General features: G+C 35.0%; 1 protein-coding gene across 7 annotated transcripts; it reads left to right on the top strand.

Annotated features, from left to right (window-relative positions):
* Nucleotides 1-4,770: 4,770 nt before the first annotated feature.
* On the top strand, nucleotides 4,771-14,403 carry LOC122299453 (phosphoribosylaminoimidazole-succinocarboxamide synthase, chloroplastic-like). Of its 7 annotated transcripts, none has more exons than XM_043109759.1 (16): nucleotides 4,771-4,906; nucleotides 5,181-5,528; nucleotides 5,653-5,694; nucleotides 7,286-7,822; nucleotides 7,937-8,038; nucleotides 8,174-8,303; nucleotides 9,595-9,687; nucleotides 9,767-9,855; nucleotides 10,428-10,508; nucleotides 11,222-11,311; nucleotides 11,431-11,520; nucleotides 11,846-11,896; nucleotides 11,987-12,033; nucleotides 13,760-13,817; nucleotides 13,886-14,064; nucleotides 14,294-14,403. In XM_043109759.1, exons 4-15 carry the CDS (start codon nucleotides 7,505-7,507, stop codon nucleotides 13,943-13,945), a joined length of 1,209 nt encoding a protein of 402 aa, XP_042965693.1. In that variant the 5' UTR covers nucleotides 4,771-4,906; nucleotides 5,181-5,528; nucleotides 5,653-5,694; nucleotides 7,286-7,504; the 3' UTR covers nucleotides 13,946-14,064; nucleotides 14,294-14,403. The 7 variants fall into 7 exon arrangements, with proteins under 7 accessions (XP_042965693.1, XP_042965694.1, XP_042965699.1 ...); XM_043109760.1 differs by having other exon boundaries at nucleotides 4,784-4,906; nucleotides 5,264-5,528; XM_043109765.1 differs by having other exon boundaries at nucleotides 4,802-5,528; nucleotides 5,650-5,694.
* Nucleotides 14,404-23,588: the final 9,185 nt, after the last annotated feature.

The following is a 23,588-nucleotide window of genomic DNA, read 5'->3' on the forward strand; positions in this document are numbered from 1 at the left end:
TTCTAATTGAGGGCCTTTGCACTCTTGTATTTGTTGGAACTTTGTTCTCGGATACCCGGTGCCAATAAAAAATAATAATTTATGTGAAAATAATTAACATTTTTCAATATATTTAGTTTTTGGGATAAGTAACGAAACTTTTTCAGTAATGATAGATACATATTTTAGCACGAGAAGATGACAAACTCGAAGTTTGAGATGTAAAGTATGGAGGTAAATCAACCTCATCTTTTTAATTTTATACGAAGAAGATAGAAAACATTGCTTTGTTTTTTTATTGCAGGAGCCAATTCATGATAGAATTTCTCGGGATGTTGCACAATCGATGTCATCACTACAATAATTTTAAGCTTTTGAATTATTGGTCCAATGTATTTGTTGCTTAATAAACTTGAAAAGAAAGCGCAAATCTTGTCCTCGCAAAGTGATGTGCATTTGTTCATGGGAAGCACTGTGAGTTCCTAATCTTGAACGCGATTCTCCATCTAAGGAGCCTCTCGATACTTGTTATTTAACTCACCAGCTATTTCAAACTTATTTTACATAGATTGAGTCTATCCTCTTTGCGTCATTTTGTGGGAATGCAGATTTAAGGTGTGTATACTCTACACGGAAGTTTTGAAAAAAGGGAGAATTCACATGAATTTTCATTGTGGATACACTTTTTTGCTGAGGATCTGCATAAAAAATTTGCATACTCTATACTTATATCTAATATTACTTCTTGAGTTATCATATTATCAAGTCGGTGTGTAGAGTGCACAATCCATATCACTTAAATGGTAAGATTTGATTTATAAGATTCAAATTTTAAAATTTATCTTCCAAATCAAATTATACCAAATAAGCACTTTACTAGTATGCTTTACACACTGACTTGAAAATAGAATTTTTCATACTTTTATGGGGAGATGTTTTTCAATCAAGTATTGTGAAGTTGTGTAGTTTGAAAATAGTGAAAAAAATGAGTTCCACTATAAGTGGAATGTTTCACATGGTTTGTAAATAATATGATAACAACAACAAGGATTGCTTCCAACAGTTCAGATTTTAGTCATTTAATGCAGTTCCAATAAAATAGCACAAGTTAGCAAAACATTTGTTTCTAGCCGTTTGCAGTTTAGATTTGACCATAATTGTGTGATTCTAGAAGATTATTACTTTCTCAATTATTCAACATGACAGATGAAAGCTGTCAGAAGTATTATCTCTTCAAGGAATAAAGACAAACAATTTCATTTGATTAGTGTAATTTTTACATAATTTTTATTACTCTTTTACTTATTAAAATTATTAGTTTTCCTTTATTTCTTTTGATTTTATTTTATTTTTACTTATTTTTCTTTATTTGATTGTGTTTGAAGGATTGATGGAAGATGAAAGTTGGATGTGAGAAGGAATTTGTTGTGGAAAGGATTGCATGGCATCTTGAATATTTGAAGCTGGTGTATCAAAGTTGGATGGAACAGTAGTGGAATGTGATGTCATCTTATTTTCAAAACTTGAATTGTGGGGGGAGCCGGCCCTAGTTTAGAGAGAAAGACTCTTCATTCTTTTTGGAAACCACCACCAAATCAAAACTTGCGCAGAGGGGGGAGGAGCTCTCCCTCCCTTCTCTCTCCTTCATCCCTACTCCCTCTCCTCTCTAGTTTTCTTCTTTCATGTTTTTTTTTGATTTTTTTTTTTAGGGTTAAGTATGGTGGAAGGCCAATTTGCTACTCTTTGGCGTTTGTCAATAACCACGCGCCCTACTGCAGGTTTCCAAGATGCCGATCCTTCAGACGGGCGAAGTATTTCGCCTAATGGAGTTGCCCATGATCCACAAGGGGGTCCTAGGTAGGCGCATGAAATTCACGCGCTACTGCTAAGAGTGCTTTTCTAGGTCAGGGGCCACTAGTTACTTTAGACCTCACTGATCGCCATACTCTTAGGGTGGCATGTGGCTCTCATATGCCATTATAGTTATTTTGTTTGTAATTTTTTTCCTCCAAAGTTGAAAATGTGGATCTATATATCTTCAAGATGTAATTCATTTTTTTTTTCATGTATCTTTAATTTTTGTTATGTATTTTGTTTTAGAAAAAAATACATCGTCTCTTGGACTTTTGTCCATAGAGTATCATCTATTTAGTCTTAGACAAAGTATGAGATTTGTTAACTCTATCTTAGATAGAGTTGTGCTGTCTCTCAGATGGTGGTCTGTAGAGGTTTGCAGTATGGATTAGATCATGTTAGTCACAATTGTGTACTTGTGAGCTATTAATGTTGTAGTTGACTTGTAATGTATGTTCCAGGTCAAAGTTGTAATATTCGTTATAAATGAATGCAGTATATTTTATACCAAAACAAAAAATAAAAAATAAAAAAAAAACCTTGAATTGTGGGGTGAGCCTATCACATTTTCAAATTTTGAAGTGGGTCATTATTGGTTTGGTGAGAAAAGGAGCCGTGAGCAACAATTGGGAAAAAAATAAACACAGTAGTAGCATTTTTTTTTGGACAATGATACACCACCAACCACATTACAACCCATTTACCACTCATGTGTATTTCAAATTTTTTTATTTTTATTTCATTTTCTTTTAAGTATTTTTTTAACATCCTTAATCATTAAGAAAAAATTTAAAAAAAAATATAATTTTATTAATACTCACTTCCTTAATCATTAAGTAAAATAAAAAATTAAAAAAAATCAAATACAAAAAAAGTTGTAAATAAATTGTAGTTGAGTAGTAAGAATATCATTTTCCTTTTTTTTTAGAAGGGTAGGTGGATGTATGCTGAAGAGCAGTAAAATAATAAAAAAAGAAAAGAAAAGAAAAAGAGAATGAAGGTGGCTACCAAGTCTCAAGGAAGAGAGATCTTCAATAATTTTGAATGTTTCATCAACCTATTTCAAGCAAAAGACTTTTAATCTTCTCTTTAATTTTCTTTTAATGTATTCTGATAAGAACATGGATGATTTTAGATTTGTTATGAACTAATTTTATATTTTCTAGACTTTTGATGTAGTCTAACTTTGAATACATAATTTAAATTTCAAGTTATTTTATTTCCAATTTTTTATGTTGAGTATTTATCATTGATCTCATTACTTACAATTTTCTGACCAATTATTATTTGATTTATTGAATCATAATGAAAACGAGAGGTAATTTGTGATTATAAGCTTTTAGGATTAAAACATCATTAGTTGAGTGAAAGATAGATGTACTTTACCGTAATTAGTATAATTTTAGATTAATAAAACCCAAAGAACTTAATGAATTTTCAAATAATTTAATTTACATAGAAATATGATGAATTATTAGGTAGAGATATTTCTAATATTATTCAAGAGAAAATATTAAATAACTGAGGGATTTCTTTTCATCAACTTGAAAAATTGAAATTTTATAACAAGGATTAATGAATTGTGTGGAATTAGCTAGGTGAAATTAAAAGCTCTAGATTTATTTTTATTATCTCTACAGCTTTAAGTTTTATTCTCTTTTCTTTTAATTTATTTTCATCAAGCACTTTAGTTTAATTTAGGTTGTAAAATATTTAAAATTTCAGTTTTATTTTTGAATAGTAAATAATTTGGTGAGTTTCAATACTCAATAACATAATTAGTTCTTGTGGGTTCGACAGTCGTTTCTTTAAAACTTTATTATTTGTTGCGATTTTATTCACTTACAAATATTTTCACATTTTAGTATCTGATTATTATCTACTGTTCAAGGTCCAGACAAAAGTTACTATTCAAAATCAAGACAAACAACTTTATATATACTATTCAATTTCACTTATTATTAATTGACGTATAAAGACAAGATTGTAAGTATGAATTATTGATAGTTACTGTTTTAGTATCTATAAAAAGGAGTTTGTAAATAAAGGAAGACATTCAGAAACTCTCATTTAAAACCAGTTATTCTCTTTTCTCCACTCTTCTTACTTCCGAAATACTCTCCCTCTCTTGTGTAAACCTTCCTTTATGTTTTTTGGTTCCAATCCTTCTGAGAATTTATCTTCTTGTAAGTATTATATTTTTAATGAAGTAAATTTTATTATATATCATTTTTATCTTTTATATTTATTCGTTGATATGGTCAATTATACCATTTGTTTATATTAAAATCATGCATATAGCTGGTTATACTGCCTATAATTATCATTTTACCTATTAATTATATATTATCTGGGTTACGTTATTAGTATTAGAGCTAGGTTATTATATTGGTATTATATTGGTATTTTATTGCTTTGTTGTTTTATTGTATTACTAATATATATGATAGCATAGTATATGTATAATGTATATAGTGAATTAATTTATTTTGAAATCGAAGGAAATAAAAATTTAAATTAAATTTCTTATCAAGTATTTTAGTATAAACTCATTTTTCTGTTACAAAGAAATGATACAGTAAGATAAAAAATGGATTTCTCAATATTACTTTGGTGTTAATATTATTTACTAAAATGAATATTGTTTTAAAGTAAATTCTACTATTACAAATTTGTGTATTAAATAATTTATAATTTATATTTAATTTTGTTTCATTGATTTGTAATAGTAACATAACTATTAAAAAAAAAGGAAGCCCAGTAGGCCGGGCCAGAAAGCCCAGACTTCTGGAAGAAGCCCAACTGCACAGACGCCGAACGGCGTTGTTTGCTTAGGGTTAGACTAACCTAACCCCCTTTAACTGAATCGGCGTCGTTTCTGAGCTAAGGAAAAACGACGCCGTTTCGGTGAATGGCCTTAGGGTTTCGTACGGTCGTACCGGTTCCCTCCCATTTCGTCGAGGCTCCACCCTTCGGACTATCACTCGTTTCCTCTCTCACCGCATCCGTCTGAGCCCTCCCCTCAAGCAGCGGCAGCCGTCTCTCAGCGTTGCAGCACCTCTGTGACTCTCCGGTACTTTCTCTTCCTCTCTCTCGCATTTCTCTCCTTCATCAGCCATCACTAACGATTATTTATGATTTTGTTGTTGTTTTGTTTACTAAATTTTCATAACCTGCGTGCATTAGAAATTTACCCATATTAGAAATTTTCACCCTCAAATTTTCATAACCTGCGTGCGTTAGAAATTTAAATCCACATTCTTCAAATTTTCGGAGGGGAAAAACATTGTCCACTCTCACTGTTTGGAGATCCGCATTCTCATTTGTTTCTTTGTTTTTGTTTCAAGTTGAGGTTGTTTCTAGTTGATAAAGATGATGGACGGAATAATGATAATCAAGTTTCTAGCTAATAAAGTTGAGGTTGCTTCAGATATAGACTTGATATATAGTAGAGACTAGAGAGAGAGAAAGACAGGGTGCTGAAAGCTATATAGAATGAGAGGGAATTGAAAAGTGAAAAGTGAAAAGTGAAATACGGAATTATTTTATTTCGTTTCTCTCTCCTTTCCCTCCCCGCGTCTTTCTTCCCCCCTTTCTCTCTTTCTCTCGTTCCATCGATCGAGCACAGAAGCCTGTGGCTTCTTCTCCTTCACGCAAAATCGGAACAAAATCCATGGTTTCTCTCCTCAAATCAGGTGCACGCAATGTTCTTCTCTTTTTCCTCCCCTGTTTTTTGCTCTCCCCCTTTCTCTATTTCTCTCTGTAAACGATAGTTCCTTACCGATTCTTCCTCTTCTCTTTTTCTTCACGTTGAAGCAGAGTGACTCCTTCAGCACTTGGCGCGACAGTTTTCTCCTTCAGGTTCGTCTCCTCTCCAAATCTCCTACAACCCTAGTCCTTCGTTAATCTGTTATGCAACTGGTATATATTGATGATGATAAAAATCCCTAGTTTTTTTTTTGTTGATTTTCTAACTTGTTTTTGATTTGTATGAATTTATTGTTGTGGTCGATTTGATGATTTGCATCCCTAGTTTTTTAAGGTTGATTTTCTGACTTGTTTTTTATTTGTATGAATTTATTGTTGGCATATTTGATGATTTGTATCTCTAGTTTATTTTGGTTAATTTTCTGACTTGTTTCTAATTTTATGGATTTATTGTTGGTATATTTGATGATTTGGGACCCTAGTTTTTTTTGGTTGATTTTGTCACTTGTTTCTGATTTGTATATCTATTGTTGGTATATTTGATGCTTATCAGACCCAGTTTATTTGATTGAGCAAACTGTGAAGTGGCTTTGCAAACATCAAACTTTCTAAAGATTAACAATACGAAGCAATCAAATAAAAAATCTCAGGATGTGTCTTTCTGAATGAACTCTAGCAGATTTTATTTATACAATTCTATTTGGATATTTGGGCGATGTTGGTTGTCTCCATTCTAGCTGCCAGGAAGCAGGTCTTATTTGTGTAGTTTATTCACATGGATATTTTGAGATCAAATTACTTTAGTATTGCACTAATACATAAATAAACTACACTTCGTTAAATATCCATGACCAGCAGTAGTACATTATACTGCAGTATAAACAGGATATTTTTTTACTCACTTCTTTTGCATTGCATTGCACCAATTTTGGGATATATTAACATATTTGTGTAGTTTATTCACATGGTGGAGTAATTTGAGATCAAATTATTAATGTACATATAGTTAGTTTAATTGTAAAATATGAACAAAAAAATTATATTATTATTAAAATAATAATATTATATTATTATTTTGATGAATCCAATGGCTAATCCAATGTGAGATTATGGATAGGAAGATTTTAGATTTATGGAAAACTTGTACTTTTCATCAAATTTTGAAGATGGTTTTGATGAAGCCAATGCCAATGCTCTTAGAGAGTTTAGCCATGAACAAATTTACAATGTCGTCGAACGCCCGCTTCAACTAGCTCAAATCATTGCCCTCTTAAAGGTACTGATACCACCAGCAGCAGTGCCATTTGGCTTCTAAAAGTTTGAAAATTCCCTTCCCCTGTTTCTCCTTTCAAAATATTTTTAAGAGAATTCATCTATGGCTCCCCAAAGATCTTGAAAATCCTCCTCAATCTCCCAAAGTATGAGATGATTTTCATGGCCCAGAAAAATAAATTATAGCCATATTTAACAAAGCCATTTTTCTTTATGTAAAAGGAATTAAAAGCTTTTAATAGAACTAATCTTCCGATTTTTGTTGTTTGACAGATAATTCATGGTAAGTGGGTGAGAAATTTTTCATTTTTGATTTGTTAAATTCCAGGATTTGAAAATGTTTTGTTTTGAACCAGAATTAATATCTTTTGTTTTCTTTGTTAAAATGAGAGGTCTGGATAGAAGAAAGTAATTTTATTTTACTTTCCTGCATTTCTCAACAACTAAAATGTTTTGTCAGTGCTTGTAACAGGAACTTTAGGTTGCTGCAGCCTGAGCAAAAATGCTTCAACATCAGATGGACCGCTGCAAAGCGGTTTTCTAACATGAAATGTTAAAAATAAATTATTTAATATCTTATTAAATAATTACGGAAAAATGGTAAAATAACATCCTTTGCTACACTTCCTAAACCCCCACAACCCAATAAGCCTACTGGCTGGCCACAAGTAGACATTGATAGAGCGTAAAAATGGCGGAGAGTATACCTAACTTAAACCCTACCAAAACATTCAACCCCAGAATTTCATTCACAAACCACACTCTCCCTTCAATCTATTCCTTCAAAATAAAATCAAAATCCAAGAAGTTCGTATCAATCTCTGCATCGGTGAGTTCGAGCCAGAACCAAAGCCATAACCAGCAACGACTGTCTTTGGACTCTTTGATCGGTAATAGCAGTCGCAAAGACGAGCTTATTGGCTCTATCAGAAACTCCTTGCCTCACTGTCTCTCTGAAACGAACCTCCATCTCACTGTCCCTGGCCTCAAATTCAAAATCAGGGGAAAGGTAAATCCTAAGCAAGACAAAAGATGAAAACTTCATTGGTCTAGGATGAGGAATTGACTTACTGCTTTGTTTCCCATCTTTTCTTTTGTTTTTATTTTGTTTTGTTTCTCACAGGTTAGAGATATTTACGAAAGTGAGGATTATCTTGTTCTCGTCACTACTGACCGACTAAGTGCTTTCGACAGAATTCTTGCTTCCATTGCCTTTAAGGGCCAGGTCTACTTCTCTCAATTTGCTTCTTCTTATCTAAAAGATCTTTTATTTTTTTGGATTTAGTTGAATTTGTTCTGGGAAAAGATAATTGTGGTTGCAAAAAGTATTACTAGTCCATTCTTATTTTTCGAATTTCAGGTTCTTAATGAGACGAGTTTGTGGTGGTTTGAAAAAACCCGACACATAACTTCAAATGCGGTCATCTCGTCCCCAGATAAAAATGTTACAATTGTGAAGAAATGTTCAGTTTTTCCCATCGAATTTGTTGGTGAGTTATTGTAGGCATACCGAGTTGGAGTTTCCTTGGACTAATTATTTTTACACTCAACAACTCACAACCTTTCCTTATCTTCTGAGTAATCTTGTGGAATGTTGTTTATGTAGAGGCAGATGAAAATTTTAGTTAAGGGTAATGAGAAGGATTCTGGATATTTTGTCCTGGCTATCTAAATTATAAGTTTAAGATATGATGAATAATGAGTTTTTTCAATGATCAATGTTTGAAAACTATCGTGTAGTCACCTATCAGGATAAAACTATTGTTGTAGTTGGTATCTTAAAGCTATCATTTTAGAGATGGTGGCAAATCTTTTGTACTTTTTCTTGTTTGTATTGGAAGAGCTTTTTTTCGAAGTATCATGTTTTTCATAACTTATACTGATAAAAAAAATGTTTTCTATAACTTTCATTGATAGAAAAGGAAGTCATGTATGTATAATAAAGGGGATATAGAAACGATGATATCGTGATGCAAAATGAACGGTTTATTGAGGGCAAACCATACAAGGGTATTTCATTTTACTTCTTAAATATTTCTCATCATACATTTCCAGATCTCTTTTCTTCTATTCAGGAAAGGATAGTTCCCCTTATCAGAATCTTCTTTAACATTTATCAAATTTAATGGTTTTGATAAATCCCCTATAATAGTTCGTCTAGATATTTTTTTTATTTTTTTCCATATGTGGTAACTGTGTAGTACGTCCTATTACTGACTTTTATAACTTTTATATTTGGATAAAACCTGAGTGAGAGGAGTTGTAGCATGATTTGGTTAAGCATATATATGTTTTCTAATACATATTAGAATTTCAAAATCCATGAAGTGTGTGGTTTAGGATGTGAGAGAGACTCAAGAAGTTTGTGGTTTAGGGTGTGAGAGAGACAAATGAAGTGTATTCCATATCATGTATTGACATCTCTATGAATCTCCTAGACAACGTTAAATAGTCACTTCAAACAGTCATAATGAACTTCTAAAGGTTAATCTACTGTCAAATGGTCTAACTCAATAAATCTGCCCTTTGCGATTAATCTTCTGGCTAGTTGGTTGGCTCTTTGTCATCTTTTTCATTCCAAGTTTATTTTCCCAACCTTGGGTGCATGGGAAGGATTTTGTTTTTGAAATCTTTAAATATCATGGCCTTCTTTTTATTTTGATTGCAACATAATGTTAATGTCATACTTTTGAAGATGAGGGTTTTGTAGCAATCTTTTTCCCATTTGTTTGTTACACCATCAACTCTTCAATTGACACCAAATATGTTGCTAATTTGTAGTTAGAAGTTATGTGACTGGAAGTACTGACACATCATTATGGACAATCTATAACAAAGGTGTTCGAAAGTATTGTGGCAATGTCCTCCCGGATGGTGTGATTTCAATCCTTGGTATTGCTTTCATTTTAATCTAATTTTCCCCTAAACTGATGGTCTCTTAATATGTAATAAGGTTTGGTTAAAAACCAAAAGCTTCCTACAAACATACTCACACCAACAACTAAGGCAGCAGATCATGATGTCCCAGTAACTCCGGATGAGGTTTGATCTCTTGCTTCTATTATGACTAGATTTTTATTTACAATCTACCATTCTTTTGGAGGGGAAGGGAAGAAGAAAATTGAGTGAAATAATTCATGAAAAAAGAGAGAGAAATTAAAAAAAAAAAAGAGCTTCTCACTTTTAGGGTAATAAATTAATTATTGTGTGAAGGTCAAATATCAAAAGATTAAGACTTGCACCAGAAGTTAACAGTGAACTGCTTTCTGATGTCATTAGAAACCTTCACAACTTTTTAAAAATACTTTGTATTCTAGTAGTTTGTAGTCAATTTTATTTTCCACCAACGAAGAAGAGGATCTCTTTATTATTGGTTCTCTTAATGTCATTCAAAAGTTCAGAAAAGAACTGCTGAAGATAGATTTGTTTTATAGACCTCAGTGCCAAAAAATACATTAGATCATATGTTTAATGATCTCAATAAACCTCCATAGATTTGACCCTTTTTTTATGTGTGTGTATAACCAACAAGCAATTAGCCATTGATTTGTAAGGTACTGTTATTTTGAGTTCCAGCTTGGTTATTTGACTTATATGATGCATGTGCCTCACAGATAGTTCAACGTGGACTGATGACTCAAGCTGATTATGATGAAGCAAGTAGGAAAGCATTAAGCTTATTTGAATATGGACAGGTAAATTAGCTTTTGTTTGTTTGCTTTTATTGCTAAGATCTCATGTTCATATCTCATTGAGATGGAATGGTTGGGCTTGTGTGCATGTGTGCGTAGATGCATCGTCATGTGTAACATAATGTAATTAGCTCTATTATTTCTGCTACAAACAGGCTGCCCAAGTACACAAGATATGTTATTAGGAATAGATTATTTGGCATCCAAATTGATGTATATACTTCTGCTTATAACTTTACATTCTTGGTGATGCTCTTCACCAACATTTTTGAATTGGTTTCATTAGGAATTTGCTTGAAAGATGAACAGTTGGGCATATCGTTTGGTGGTAATTATTGTTGTAGCTCTGGCCTTCCATGAAGCTTGAATTCTTTTTTTGCCTGAAAACAACTAAGAGCTACTGACTGATAGTGCACAGAAAAAAGAATTATGTTTTCCTTGTCATAAGTGTTGATATAGACCATAAATCAAATAGGAATAAGTGATAATGCATGAGTTTCTTAAGACAGTTAACAGATACTTTCACTGCTGAAAATGGTGTTAAAAGGAAACTTTTATTTAACTTTGTTGCTCGTATTGACATGACATGACGTCACTTCTTCAAGTAGTTGCTACTTTTAAATCTTAATTTTCTGTATCCTACCTTACAATGTGATTGCTATATGATAATCCTTACACTGTTGAATTTGACTGGCTTACGTTTGGTTATATTGCAGTCTGTTGCTCTGGAACATGGCCTGATATTGGTGGATACTAAATATGAATTTGGAAAGGCAGATGATGGTTCAGTTCTTTTAATTGATGAGGTTTATGATCTTCTTTGAAGCATTTGTATCTATTTGTCTCTGAATTCCCTTTTATCCACCCACTTTACAAAAAGTTTTGCTATTGTGATTGGTGTACATATCTTGATTTGGAATTCTAGGTGCATACTCCCGATTCAAGCAGATATTGGATTGCCCATTCTTATGAAGAACGCTTTCATAATTCTATTGAACCAGAAAATGTTGATAAGGTGTGTTATTTGTGCTGCAACGTTTGCTTACCTCTGTTGCATGTATCGGTAGATAAACTTGAAAGAGCTGATAAGGTTTATGGATCATGGATGTTTGTTGTTCTAGTTACTTATGTTCTCTATCTCAATTTCAAATAATCTTTAAGAAAAGCTTTTTGTTTCCACTGAGTTAAAATGATACATCGATGTAAAGTCATTCTTTAATAGCTATCTTGCTTCAATATCTCTTATGGGACTCATAAAATTGATGATTTAGTTACAATGCATGTACCATGTTCGATATGTTTTATAAACTACTAAAGCTGACTCACCTTTTTCTCTATAGGAGTTCTTGAGGTTGTGGTTCAAAGATCACTGCAATCCATATGAAGATGAGGTAATTCCTATTATTGACCAATGCCAATTTCCTTCTAGAGTTGGTCCATATCCATACACATCTATCTTACAATGGTAATACAATGTCCAGGTCCTCCCTGATGCTCCAGAAGATCTTGTTTGTGAACTAGCTTTGCGGTATGTCTTTTATGTTATTTAATCAGGTGTCCGGTTGTAGACTTCTTTCTTATAAGTAAGGATAAAATGAACGGAGAATGTATAGTTATGTCTGTAGGTCTTCTTAAAAAAAAAGAAAAGTTTTATGTAGGTCTAAAGCCATCATGGGGTTCAATTTTGGAGAAAATGTTTGGAAACTGCCAATTGTCTCTATAAGCCACATCTAATACATATTGTCTCCCATTGGTTTTATAATAATTATTAGCTAGTTCTAGAGTATAGATGCGTGATTCTCTCATCTTGTGATTCTCTCACCTTATCACAGGATGCCATGTCGTTAACATTAGAGCTTAGGTAAGAAATACTCTAGGAGTAACTAATACTTTTCCTTGATTTAAGCGTATTTGTGTTGATTGATTTGGTTCTTGAGAGCTTTAAATTGTCAGCATTTCATTCCATAAACTTCCCCATTTATTACAAGCAACTGATGCCCTGGTTGCTAGCTGTCTGTGAAGGGAATGCAAATAACGTTGTTTATTTGAAATAAACAATTATGGTAGGCCAGTGACAATAAGAAGGCATTTTAAAGTCAGAGATTCTGAGTAAAAACAATGGAGTAAACTTACAAGTTTACTAGTAAGAGTAATGATATACTTACAACTACTTTTCAACTTATTTTATGACTAACCAATGTAAGCTTGCAACTTCATTGAAAATAATTTCAATTTTAATACCTATCTTCCATTTATAATAAAGTTGTAAAATAATTGTAAGTTTATTATTTCCCTACTTGTAGTTTCACCTGGAAGCTATCTAGGGCAACCATGTGTGTAGGCCTGGTCTTCCATTGGTGCTGAACATGTGACTCTGTCATAAAAGCTCTCAATATCATCTTGATAGAGTTGATCATCATGGTCATGGTCGAGTCTTATGTCCAATAATGTTTATGTAGATTCACTCTCTTGGATTGTATGCACTAAGTATCAAACTTTTTATATTTAGATGGTTTGCCTCATTCTTTTATTTTAAAACCCCTAGGAGTTGGCTCGAGTTGTAAAGGTTTTGGTCTTGGTAGCAGTGTTTTAAATACCGTACCGTACCGGCCACTGGTCTGGTACAGGTATTTTACCTGTTTCGTACCGGTCTACATACCGGTCGTATTAGCTGGTATTTCGGTCTTTACTTTTTTTTTTTTTTTTTTTTTTTTTTTTTTTCATTTTTTCAAACTACAAGCTTATTTTTGACTCCGAATTCAGACCAGGCTATTTATAATTTATATATATATGTATTTATGTATAATTTATTCATATATAGACTATTATTTTGGAATATAATTGATATATATATTTATATATATAATTTATTTATATATCGACTATTTTGAAACGGTATACGAAATGGTACCGGTACCGAAATATTTCGTTCTAGTGCCTTGACCGGTACGGCATCTGGTATGGTATTCAAAACATTACTTGGTAGTATACTCCCTTCATGTCTAAGGTTCGAATTCTCTTGTTGTAAACAATTTCTAAGGGTCATTAGACGAGAGAAACTTCCCCTTGAATTACCTAAGGTGTACTTACAAGAAACTTCTAATTGGGGGACTTTGCCCTCTCGGGATTTGTTGGGACTTTGATCTTAAGACACCCGGTGCCAATAAAAAAAAATAATTTATGTTAAGGTAACTAACATTTTCCTATAAATTTAGTTTTTGGGATAAGTAACAAAAATTTTACTTCATTGACAGATACATATTTTTGTACGAGAAGATAACAAATTCAAAGTTTGAGATGCCGAGCATGGAGGTAAATCAACCGCATATTTTTATTTTCATATGAAGCAAATAGTAAACATAACTTTTTTATTGTTGCAGGAGCCAATTCATGATCGAATTTCTCGGAATGTTGCACGAGCATTATCATCACTAGAGTAATTTTAAGCTTTTGAATTATTGGTCCAATGTATTCGTTGCTAAATAAGCTTGAAAAGAAAGCACAAATCTTGTTCTTGCAAAGTGATGCGCATTTGTTCTTGGGAAGCAATGTGAGTTGCTAAGGCCTTGTTTGGTTAGCCAAAACTAAAAATCTCATCTCATCTCATCTCAACTCATCATTATACTTTTTTCAAATTTCAATACAAAATATAATAAACAATCTAACTTTTTCAAATCTCAATACAAAATTAATATTCAAAAATTATATTATAACAATATTTTATTTATTACTATTTAAAACATCTCATCTCATCTCATCTCATCTCATCTGTGTAACCAAGCGGGGCGTAAATCTTGAATGCAATTCTCTATCTGGGGAGCGTCCTGATGCTTGTTATCTAACTCACTACCTATTTCAAACTTATTTTATATATTGTGAGTCTATCCTTTTTGCGTCATTTTATGGGAAGGTAGATTTAAGGGGTGTAATCTCAGAATTCACATGAATTTTTAATGTGGATACACTTTTTAGCTGAGAGTCTGCACAAAAAACTTGCTTACTTTAAACTTATTATTTCTTGAGTTATTCAGTTTTCAAGCCAGTGCGTAGAGTACACCATCCATATAATTTAAATAGTAAGATTTGATTTGTAAGATTTAAGTTATAAAATTTATCTTTTAAATCAAATTATGTCATGTAAGGATTTTACTAGAGTGCTCTATACACTGATTTGAAAGTAGAATTTTTTGTACTTTTATGGAAGAGATGTTTTTCAATCAAGTTTTGTGAAGTTGTGTAGTTTGAAAATTAAAATTAAAAAAAATAAAATTATTCATCATCTTCACATATCACAAACTACACTTATTTATTTATTTTTTCTCCTTACCAAATGTGTAGTTTATGTCTGAAAAGTAGAAGAATTCAATTATTTAAGAAGAATAAAATAAAAAAATTAAAATAAAAATTAATAAAAAAAGTATGATGTGCGGTATGTGAGGATGATGAGTAGCAAAGTTTTTTAAAAATGTGTTTCATTGTAAATGGTGTGTTACACATATGGTTTGTAAATAATATGATTGTTAAGATGAGTAAAAATGTGTTGTGTGTAACACACAACAAGGATTGCTTCAAACTACTCATATTTTAGTTAGGTAATATAGTTCCAATGAAATAGCACAAGTTAGCAAAACATTTGCTTCTAGCTTGAAAGCATTTGTTTTTTAAGTATTGGTACATGTTTATTTTTTGGGATAAGTAGTAGTTATACATGTATTGCATACGATATCCATTTTCTCAGTTCCTTTTTTTTTTTTTTTAAATTCAAATTGTAAATTTCATAATCTTCGGCTGATATTTGACATGTTAGCACAAATTGTTACGGAAGTGAAAATTGTAAGGAAAAATAACATTTTTTTTTCATGTATTTGTGGTTTGTGGTGTGACTGTTGAGATGGGGATTAAGTATATCTTTCCAATTTTATAAAAAAGGTATAATAATAAAAGAAATTGATGCACACTATCCTAGATTTATTAACGGCAAATGTGTTAGTTTTTGTTTAAATGATTATTTTAATTTTAAGTAAATAATTTGTGTTAAATATTTAAATTAAAAATGGACGACTGATTCATGTATAGAGTTTTACGGCCTCTATTTCTTCTTTAAAAGAAAAATAGAATCATTTCAAAATGGACGGATTGACAAATTGATTTTGACCCAAAAAAATCATTAGCCGTATCTTATTATTATATGCAAATGAATAGCAAGATTGAACAGCCATTTCTAATATTTCTTTATGATCTCTTTGGGCTCGTTTAGACATCAAGAGTGTTTCAAATTCTGTGAATATTTATAAAATAATCTGTAAATAATAATTAAATAATTTAAATAAGATATTTTATTGATTTTTCAAAAAGAGAAAAATTTAATAAAAATATTATAAATGCCGTGCGCTACTCCAATGAGTCTCTATTGGCTTGGGCAGTTCTTTTCTAAATATCTAGTTATTTTTCAGTTTACCCTGACTCAAATTTAGGAGAAAATGATGTTGAGATATTCAATAACTTCGGAATAGATGATGGATAGTGATATGTTTACTACTTCCTTCCACCTATTTACTACTTTATAGTGTATTTGAAATTTCTATTTTTTTTAATATTTTCTTTTTAAGTATTTTGTTAACATCTTTAATCATTAAGAAAAAATTAAAAAAAATATACAACTTTACTAATAGTTACTTTTTTAATCATTAAGTAAAAATAATATAAAAAAGAGAGTAGAAAATAGATAGTAGGAGGTGATAAGCCTATCATCATTCATAGATAATTACATAGTCTCCTTTTCCTATGCCAATTATAACTCTATGTGACAAACCGACCAATTTGATTACAAAATTGTTATTTTAGCGGTCCAATCTTTGGACAATGGCTTGGAACAATAACTCACGATTCAATTAGATCCCTCGGTTTATTTTTAGGGTTTTGCTAGAAAGCCTCCTACACTACAAATCACATATGTTTTATTTTTATTTTTTAATTTTATTTCTACTAAATTAATTAGTTTTTCTACTCATCATCCATACATTACATACTTGTTAAGGAAAAATATAAAAAGGTAAAAAATCAAATTAAGTGTGGCGTAATGATAATAAGTAGAATTTTTCTTATTTTTAATTTTTTTTTGAAATATTATTTTTATTTAACTCCACCTTTGTTGCATGTGTTATTTTATATTTTTGGGCTGATGGGTTACCATTTATATAACTTAAATAATAAAATTTAATTTGTAAAATTTAAATTTTAAATGTTTTTATAATTTTCATGTAAATAGAATATTTTCAAACTATAAAGCCGTTATCCATCCCCATTTTTTTTAATTAGCTAGTTTAATACCCTCCGCCCAGATGTACTTTCTTGCTCACCATGTCACCCCCGCGACAACTATGAATCAAACTTCGTCCATTAATCCTTCAGATCCAAAATTTCGCATTCTCTCTTTTGATTCCCAAATCCCTCAGCCATGGATTTCATGAAGTTCTTGGATCAAACAGTTCGAGAAATGCCAGATGATTATGGATGTTTTGTGGACAAGATGATTGAGATTGGCAAGGACTAGCGACATGTCTATTAGGTGAAAATTCCATAATTCCACCAAGCAAGTAGAATTATCCATTCCCTGAACCTTGGTGGTGATAGGTCCCAACAATGAGATAATGTTAACGTAAAATAGCTTTCTCTTCGGGCGAGAAATAAACTGCAATAATTGAATGAAATTTTCTGATTTAAACCATGACAATTTCTGGGCTGCTTTAAATAAGCAAAGCCATTTACATTCATGCCGAAAATGAAGGAAAAACTAGCAGCTAACTAACCGAAACTCAAACACGTAAATACACGTAAAACAGAGAATAAAACAGAGCTCAAAACAGAACAACACTAATGGAAATAAAGATGACGTAAAATGCGTAGCTGCCGTAAACCCATTCGCACGTAAAACTCTTGCCTATCAAGACCCAGTCCATTTCTGCTTTTCACGTACTGCATGCATGCACTGGTTCATCACGTCCATGGTTCTTCACGTCCCCACTTATCCCAAGTATTTGGGATTTGGCTTATGGCCCCTCTCTGAACGACGTGGCCTAACAATACCTCCCCCATCAAGTGGATCCTTGTCCTCAAGGTCCAAATTTGGAAACATCTTCCGTAATGTTTTTATTGGCTCCCATGTTGCTTCTTCAGCTGGAAGGTGCTTCCATTGCACTAAGCGTTCTTCAACCAGGTGAGGTCCTTGCTTGACCCAGCGGTAGTCTAAAATTGTGTGTGGCTCTAATAAGACCACCCCTTCATCGGTGAATGGTGGTAACTCCGTCTGTGGTTTTTCAACGTTCCTCCCGTCATCTAGGTACCGTTTGAGTAGTGACACATGAAATACCGGGTGAATGCGTGCCTCGTCTGGTAATTGTAATTTGTATGCAACTGGCCCGATCTTCTCTAGGATCTGATATAGACCATAAAAACGGCTGGCTAGTTTCTGATGGACCCGTTTGAAGACTGTTTGCTGGCGGTATGGGTGTAACTTCAACAATACCTTTTCGCCGATATCGCGCTTCTTATCTGCCATTTGCTTCATTCTGTTTACTGATCGTTCTAAATTTGCCTTCTGTTGCTAAAGCAGTTCATCCCAGGTTATGAGTTGCTGGTCAACTTCATGTACTGGTGAGAGCCCATCTTTATACGTTGGAATGGAAGGCGACAATCTCCCATACAACGCCTGGAAAGGAGTCATCCCCGTTGAAATATGGTATGTCGTATTATACCAGTATTCCGCCCAAGGTAAATAGCCACTCCATTTCCGTGGCCACTGATGAACAAAACACCGAAGGAATTGTTCGGCACAGCGATTAACGACTTCCGACTGGCCATCCGTCTGGGGGTGGTAAGCGGAGCTGAGCTGTAATTTGGTGCCCGATAGCTTAAAAAATTCCTTCCAGAAGTTACTGATGAAGATTGGGTCTCGATCACTAACAATTGATCTGGGCATACCGTGAAGCTTGATGATGCCTTCAACAAATTTTTCGGCTACCATTTTTGCTGTAAAAGGGTGACTTAAAGTAAGGAAATGAGCGGACTTACTAAGTCTGTCGACAACCACCATGATGGTGTCCTTTCCTTGCAACGCTGGGAGGCCCTCGATAAAGTCTAAGGTGATATCATCCCACACTTGGCACAGGATTGGCAGCGGTTGAAGAAACCCAGCTGGAGCCAATGTTTCGGCTTTTATTTTTTGGCATACCTCGCACCCTTTGACGTAGTCTTGCACTGAGTTATGCATCCCAGGCCAATAAAACTGTTGTCTCAGCTTGTTGAATGTTCGTAGGATTCCCGAATGACCCCCTATCTTGGTGTCATGCATTTCGTGTAACAGTTTTGCCCTTAAGGTCGCATCGTTTGGCACAATGACCCTTCCTTTGTATAGTAACAGTCCTTGATGCCACATATATGATCCTCCCGGTTGCTCAGTGGCCGCACGGCCCTTTGACTGAATGTATTGGTCTTCTTCTGCAGCTTTTTTAATTTCCTCCCATAAGCTAACTTGCGGAAAGGAAATTCCATGAAGAATGGGGTTGCCCTGTTTTCAGGAGAGATCATCTGCTACGGAATTCTCACGGCCCGGTCTGTATTTAATTTTGTAGTCGTAGCCCAGGAGTTTAGCAACCCATTTTTGTTGCTCCGGTGTTGCGATTCGTTGCTCTAGAAAATATTTGAGGCTGCGCTGATCGGTCTGAATATAGAATTTGTGGCTGAGAAGATAAGGCCGCCAGGTACGTATGGCTTCGACGATAGCCAACATCTCCTTAGCATACGTCGACCATATTTTTTTGTCATTCTGAGGGCTCGACTCATGTATGCCACTGGTTTGCCTTGTTGTGATAGGACCGCTCCAATTCCTTCTCCGGACGCATCTGTTTTGATAGTGAAAACATCGTTGAAGTTTGGCATAGCTAATATCGGTGTGGTCGTCATGGCCTGATGGTATCCCGCCCTCAGATCCAGCTTGGTAAAATAAGAAGCACCGTAGAGTTCATCCAACATGTCGTCCATTGTGGGAATCGGAAATAGATCTTTAATGGTTGCGGCATTGAGTGCGCAATAATCTGTACAAAATCGCCAGTTTCCGTCTTTCTTTTTTACTAGCAATACAGGCGATGAGAAGGGACTAGTGCTGGGTCGCACAAGTCCGGATTGCAGCATATCTTGGACCTGCTTCTCAATCTCGTTCTTTTGATAGTGCGCATATCTGTAAGGCCGAACGTTAACTGGTTTGGTTCCTTCCTTGAGGGCAATTCCGTGGTCAACCTCTTGTGTTGGTGGTAAGCTTGAAGGCTCAATGAACAAATCTGAAAATTCTTGCAATAAATCACGCAAGCTTGGATGAATATTCTGTGGAAGTTCCGTTTGGGCAACCTGTAGGCACACAGCAAACAGAGCATGGCTGGGACGAATCCCCTTAGTTATCTCTTCGATTGATGCCGCTTGGATATTTTGTCCGTCTATGCCCACCAATTTCTTTGTCTGGTTTTTCCAGGTGAATTCCATGGTTAATTTCCTCCAATCACACACCACAAAACCAAGAGTTTCAAGCCATTGAATTCCCAAAACCACGTCTATCCCTGAGAGAGGTAAGGAATATAGAGTTAGTGAAAAAATGGTGCCGTGTAAATTGATTTGTACCTCCTCAAACCTCCCTTGACATTTGAGATTTTCTCCATTAGCAACTTGGACCATGAAAGTTTCCGTAGGGACTATGGGTAGACGCAGCAGATTGGCCATACGCTCACTAATGAAATTGTGAGTCGATCCGCTGTCGATTAATACGACGACATCGTGGGCGTAGATTTTGGCTGTGATTTGCATGGTTTTGGGAGCTGTCCATCTCGTAAGTGCATGCAACGTAATTTCTGGTTCAGGAGGCCCTTCGAAATTCTCTTCAACTGGTTGTTCTTCGGTGACATCATCGCATAACAGGTTGTCGTTATCCACGCAGCTCTCCAACATGAGTATTCGTGGGCCCTGACACTTGTGTCCTGCAGTAAAACAGTCATTACAATTAAAGCTTAAATTTTGGGCCCTTCTCCGCTGCATTTCTTCCCAACTAAGACGTCTCACGGGAACGACAGGGGTTGGTGTTGTTGCTCGAGTAGTAGGGGGAAGAGCTAGGGGAGCTCACGTTGGTGGTGCAGGTCTTACAAACCTCCTTTGTCTAGCCAATTGATCATCCTTCATTCGTGCTAAACTGATTGCTTCTCTTAATGTCTGGGGCTTAAACATCCGTATACCATCCGAGATCTCCGTCTTTAAGCTACCCATAAAAGTTCCTACAAGAGCTCTTTGCGTCCAGCCTCTAACTCGATTGCCCAAGCATTCAAATTCCTTCTCGTATTCATGCAAGGAACCAACCTGTCTAACCCGTGAAAGTGCTTCGTCGAAATCCTCGCAATCCGAAGGCCCGAAGCGAGCCCAGAGTTCATCCTCGATCAAAATTCATCCATGACAGCACGCGCCCATCTTCCTGGAATGTCCTACGTATCCACTGCCACCATTGGTTGGCCTCTCCTTCCAAATGGTAGGAGGCTAAAGAAACTCTTTGGGCTTCGGGAGTATTCTGGAACTCGAAAAATTGGTTCACACGGTTGAACCATTTCGTCGGATCATCTCTTGAAAATCGAGGAAATTCAAGTTTTGCTGTTTTAGATGATACAACCAGCCGTCCTCCATCGTTGCCTTCCCGGTGATATTGGTGCCCATGGATGAGATTCTCCTGGTTGTTGGCAAAACATCGTAGAGACGGTTGAGAGTTTCTTCCACATGATGAAGCCGGTCGGCCATGCCGAGCTCCATCTTGTGTAACCCCTCTTGCACTCCATCAAGTCCCGCTTCCAGCTACTCGATACGCTCCTTATTGGTTCCCATAATAAAACCTGGCTCTGAGGCCAATGATAGGTCACAACAATTGAGATAATGTTAACGTAAAATAGCTTTCTCTTCGGGTGAGAAATAAACCACAATAATTGAATGAAATTTTCTGATTTAAACCATGACAATTTCTGGGCTGCTTTAAATAAGCAAAGCCATTTACATTCATGCCGAAAATGAAGGAAAAACTAGCAGCTAACTAACCAAAACTCAAACACGTAAACACACGTAAAACAGAACTCAAAACAGAACAACACTAACGGAAATAAAGATGACGTAAAATGCGTAGCTGCCGTAAACCCATTCGCACGTAAAACTCCTATCAAGACCCAGTCCATTTCTGCTTTTCACGTACTGCATGCATGCACTGGTTCATCACGTCCATGGTTCTTCTGTTGTGCCTCTGGTCTGTCCGAAAATCACACAAAACAATTTTAAAGTGGTTCAGCAAATTGCTTATGTCCACTGGAGCCTCTTTTATAGAATTTGTACGAGATTTACAAAACACTCTACAAAATTCTATTTCTCTCTCTCTCACGTTCCTCTTCCTCTCTTTTACCCACTGCATTTTATCTTCAGAGCTCTCTTCTATTTATAGGAGAAGAGCAGCCCACCTGTTGCAGCTTCTTCTGACTTGGGAGAGGGTGGGTGGCCTAACTATGGTAGGTGGTGGTGGGTGGTGGTGGGTGAGCATGAGTTGGTGGCTGCAAACCCAAACTCATTTCACACTCACACTTACACTTGGGTTGATTTCAACAATCACCCCCTCCACCCAAGTGTGCCATACCAGGATGCTTACAAACTGATTCATTCTTCAAATGAATGCACCACATTCTTTGACATGAGAGACTTCTGCTATCGAATACGCTCCAATGCACCCGAGGGTGCTCAGCAGTGTTCAATACTGATCAAGTCCAAACAGTGTTGGAACTTGATCCCTGTGACGACCTTCGTCAACATATCTGCTGGATTATCTTCAGTGCCAATCTTCTGAAGTTTGATGTCATCTTCTTCCAATATTTCACGTACAAAGTGAAATCTGACATCTATATGTTTTGTTCGAGAGTGATATACTTGATTCTTGGCCAAATGAATTGCACTCTGACTGTCACAGTAAACGGTAACCTCTTGCTGCTCAAAGCCCAAATCTGTTACCAATCCCTGTAACCAAATAGCTTCTTTCACGGCTTCTGTTACAGCCATGTATTCAGCCTCAGTTGATGATAGTGCAATTGTTGACTGCAAAGTTGATCGCCAACTAACTGGTCCTCCAGCCATAGTGAACACATAACCAGTTGTCGATCGACGTTTGTCAAGATCACCTGCATAGTCTGAGTCAACATATCCAGTTACTAGACTATCTTCACTCTTCTCAAACCTCAAACCAACATCTACGGTCCCCACAATATACCGTAGAATCCACTTAGCCGCATGCCAATGAACTTTTCCAGGATTATGCATATAGCGACTAACCAAGCTAACGGCCTGGGAGATATCAGGTCGTGTACACACCATGGCATACATTAAGCTTCCAACAACACTTGCATATGGTACATTCTTCATGTAGTCTCGCTCTTCATCGGTTTTAGGAGACTGCAATGCACTGAGCTTGAAATATGGGGCCATAGGAGTACTCACCGGCTTCGTCTTCGAGTCGATGTTGAATCGTTGCAGTATTCTCTTCAGATACTGTTTCTGAGTAAGGTGAACTATACCTTTCACCCTATCTCTGCTGATCTCCATTCCCAGTATTCTTCGTGCTTCTCCTAGATCTTTCATTTCAAACTCATTACTTAACTGAGTTTTTAAGCGATCTATCTCCCCCTTGCTTTTACATGCAATTAACATATCATCTACATATAAAAGCAAATAAATGAAAGATCCATTTGCAAGTTTTCTGAAATATACACAATGATCGTATTGGCAACGAGTGTATTTCAGATCCAACATAAAGCGATCGAAACGCTTGTACCATTGTCGAGGTGACTGCTTCAAGCCATAGAGAGATTTCTTCAGACTGCATACCCAATTCTCTTTGCCAGCTTCTTTGAATCCTTCTGGTTGAGACAGATAAATCTCCTCTTCCAGATCACCATGTAAGAAAGCTGTCTTTACATCAAGCTGTGCTAACTCAAGATCATATTGTGCAACCAAAGCTAACAATATCCGAAT

This window comes from Carya illinoinensis, chromosome 16 (assembly GCF_018687715.1).
Source record: "Carya illinoinensis cultivar Pawnee chromosome 16, C.illinoinensisPawnee_v1, whole genome shotgun sequence".
Classification (NCBI taxonomy): Eukaryota; Viridiplantae; Streptophyta; class Magnoliopsida; order Fagales; family Juglandaceae; genus Carya; species Carya illinoinensis.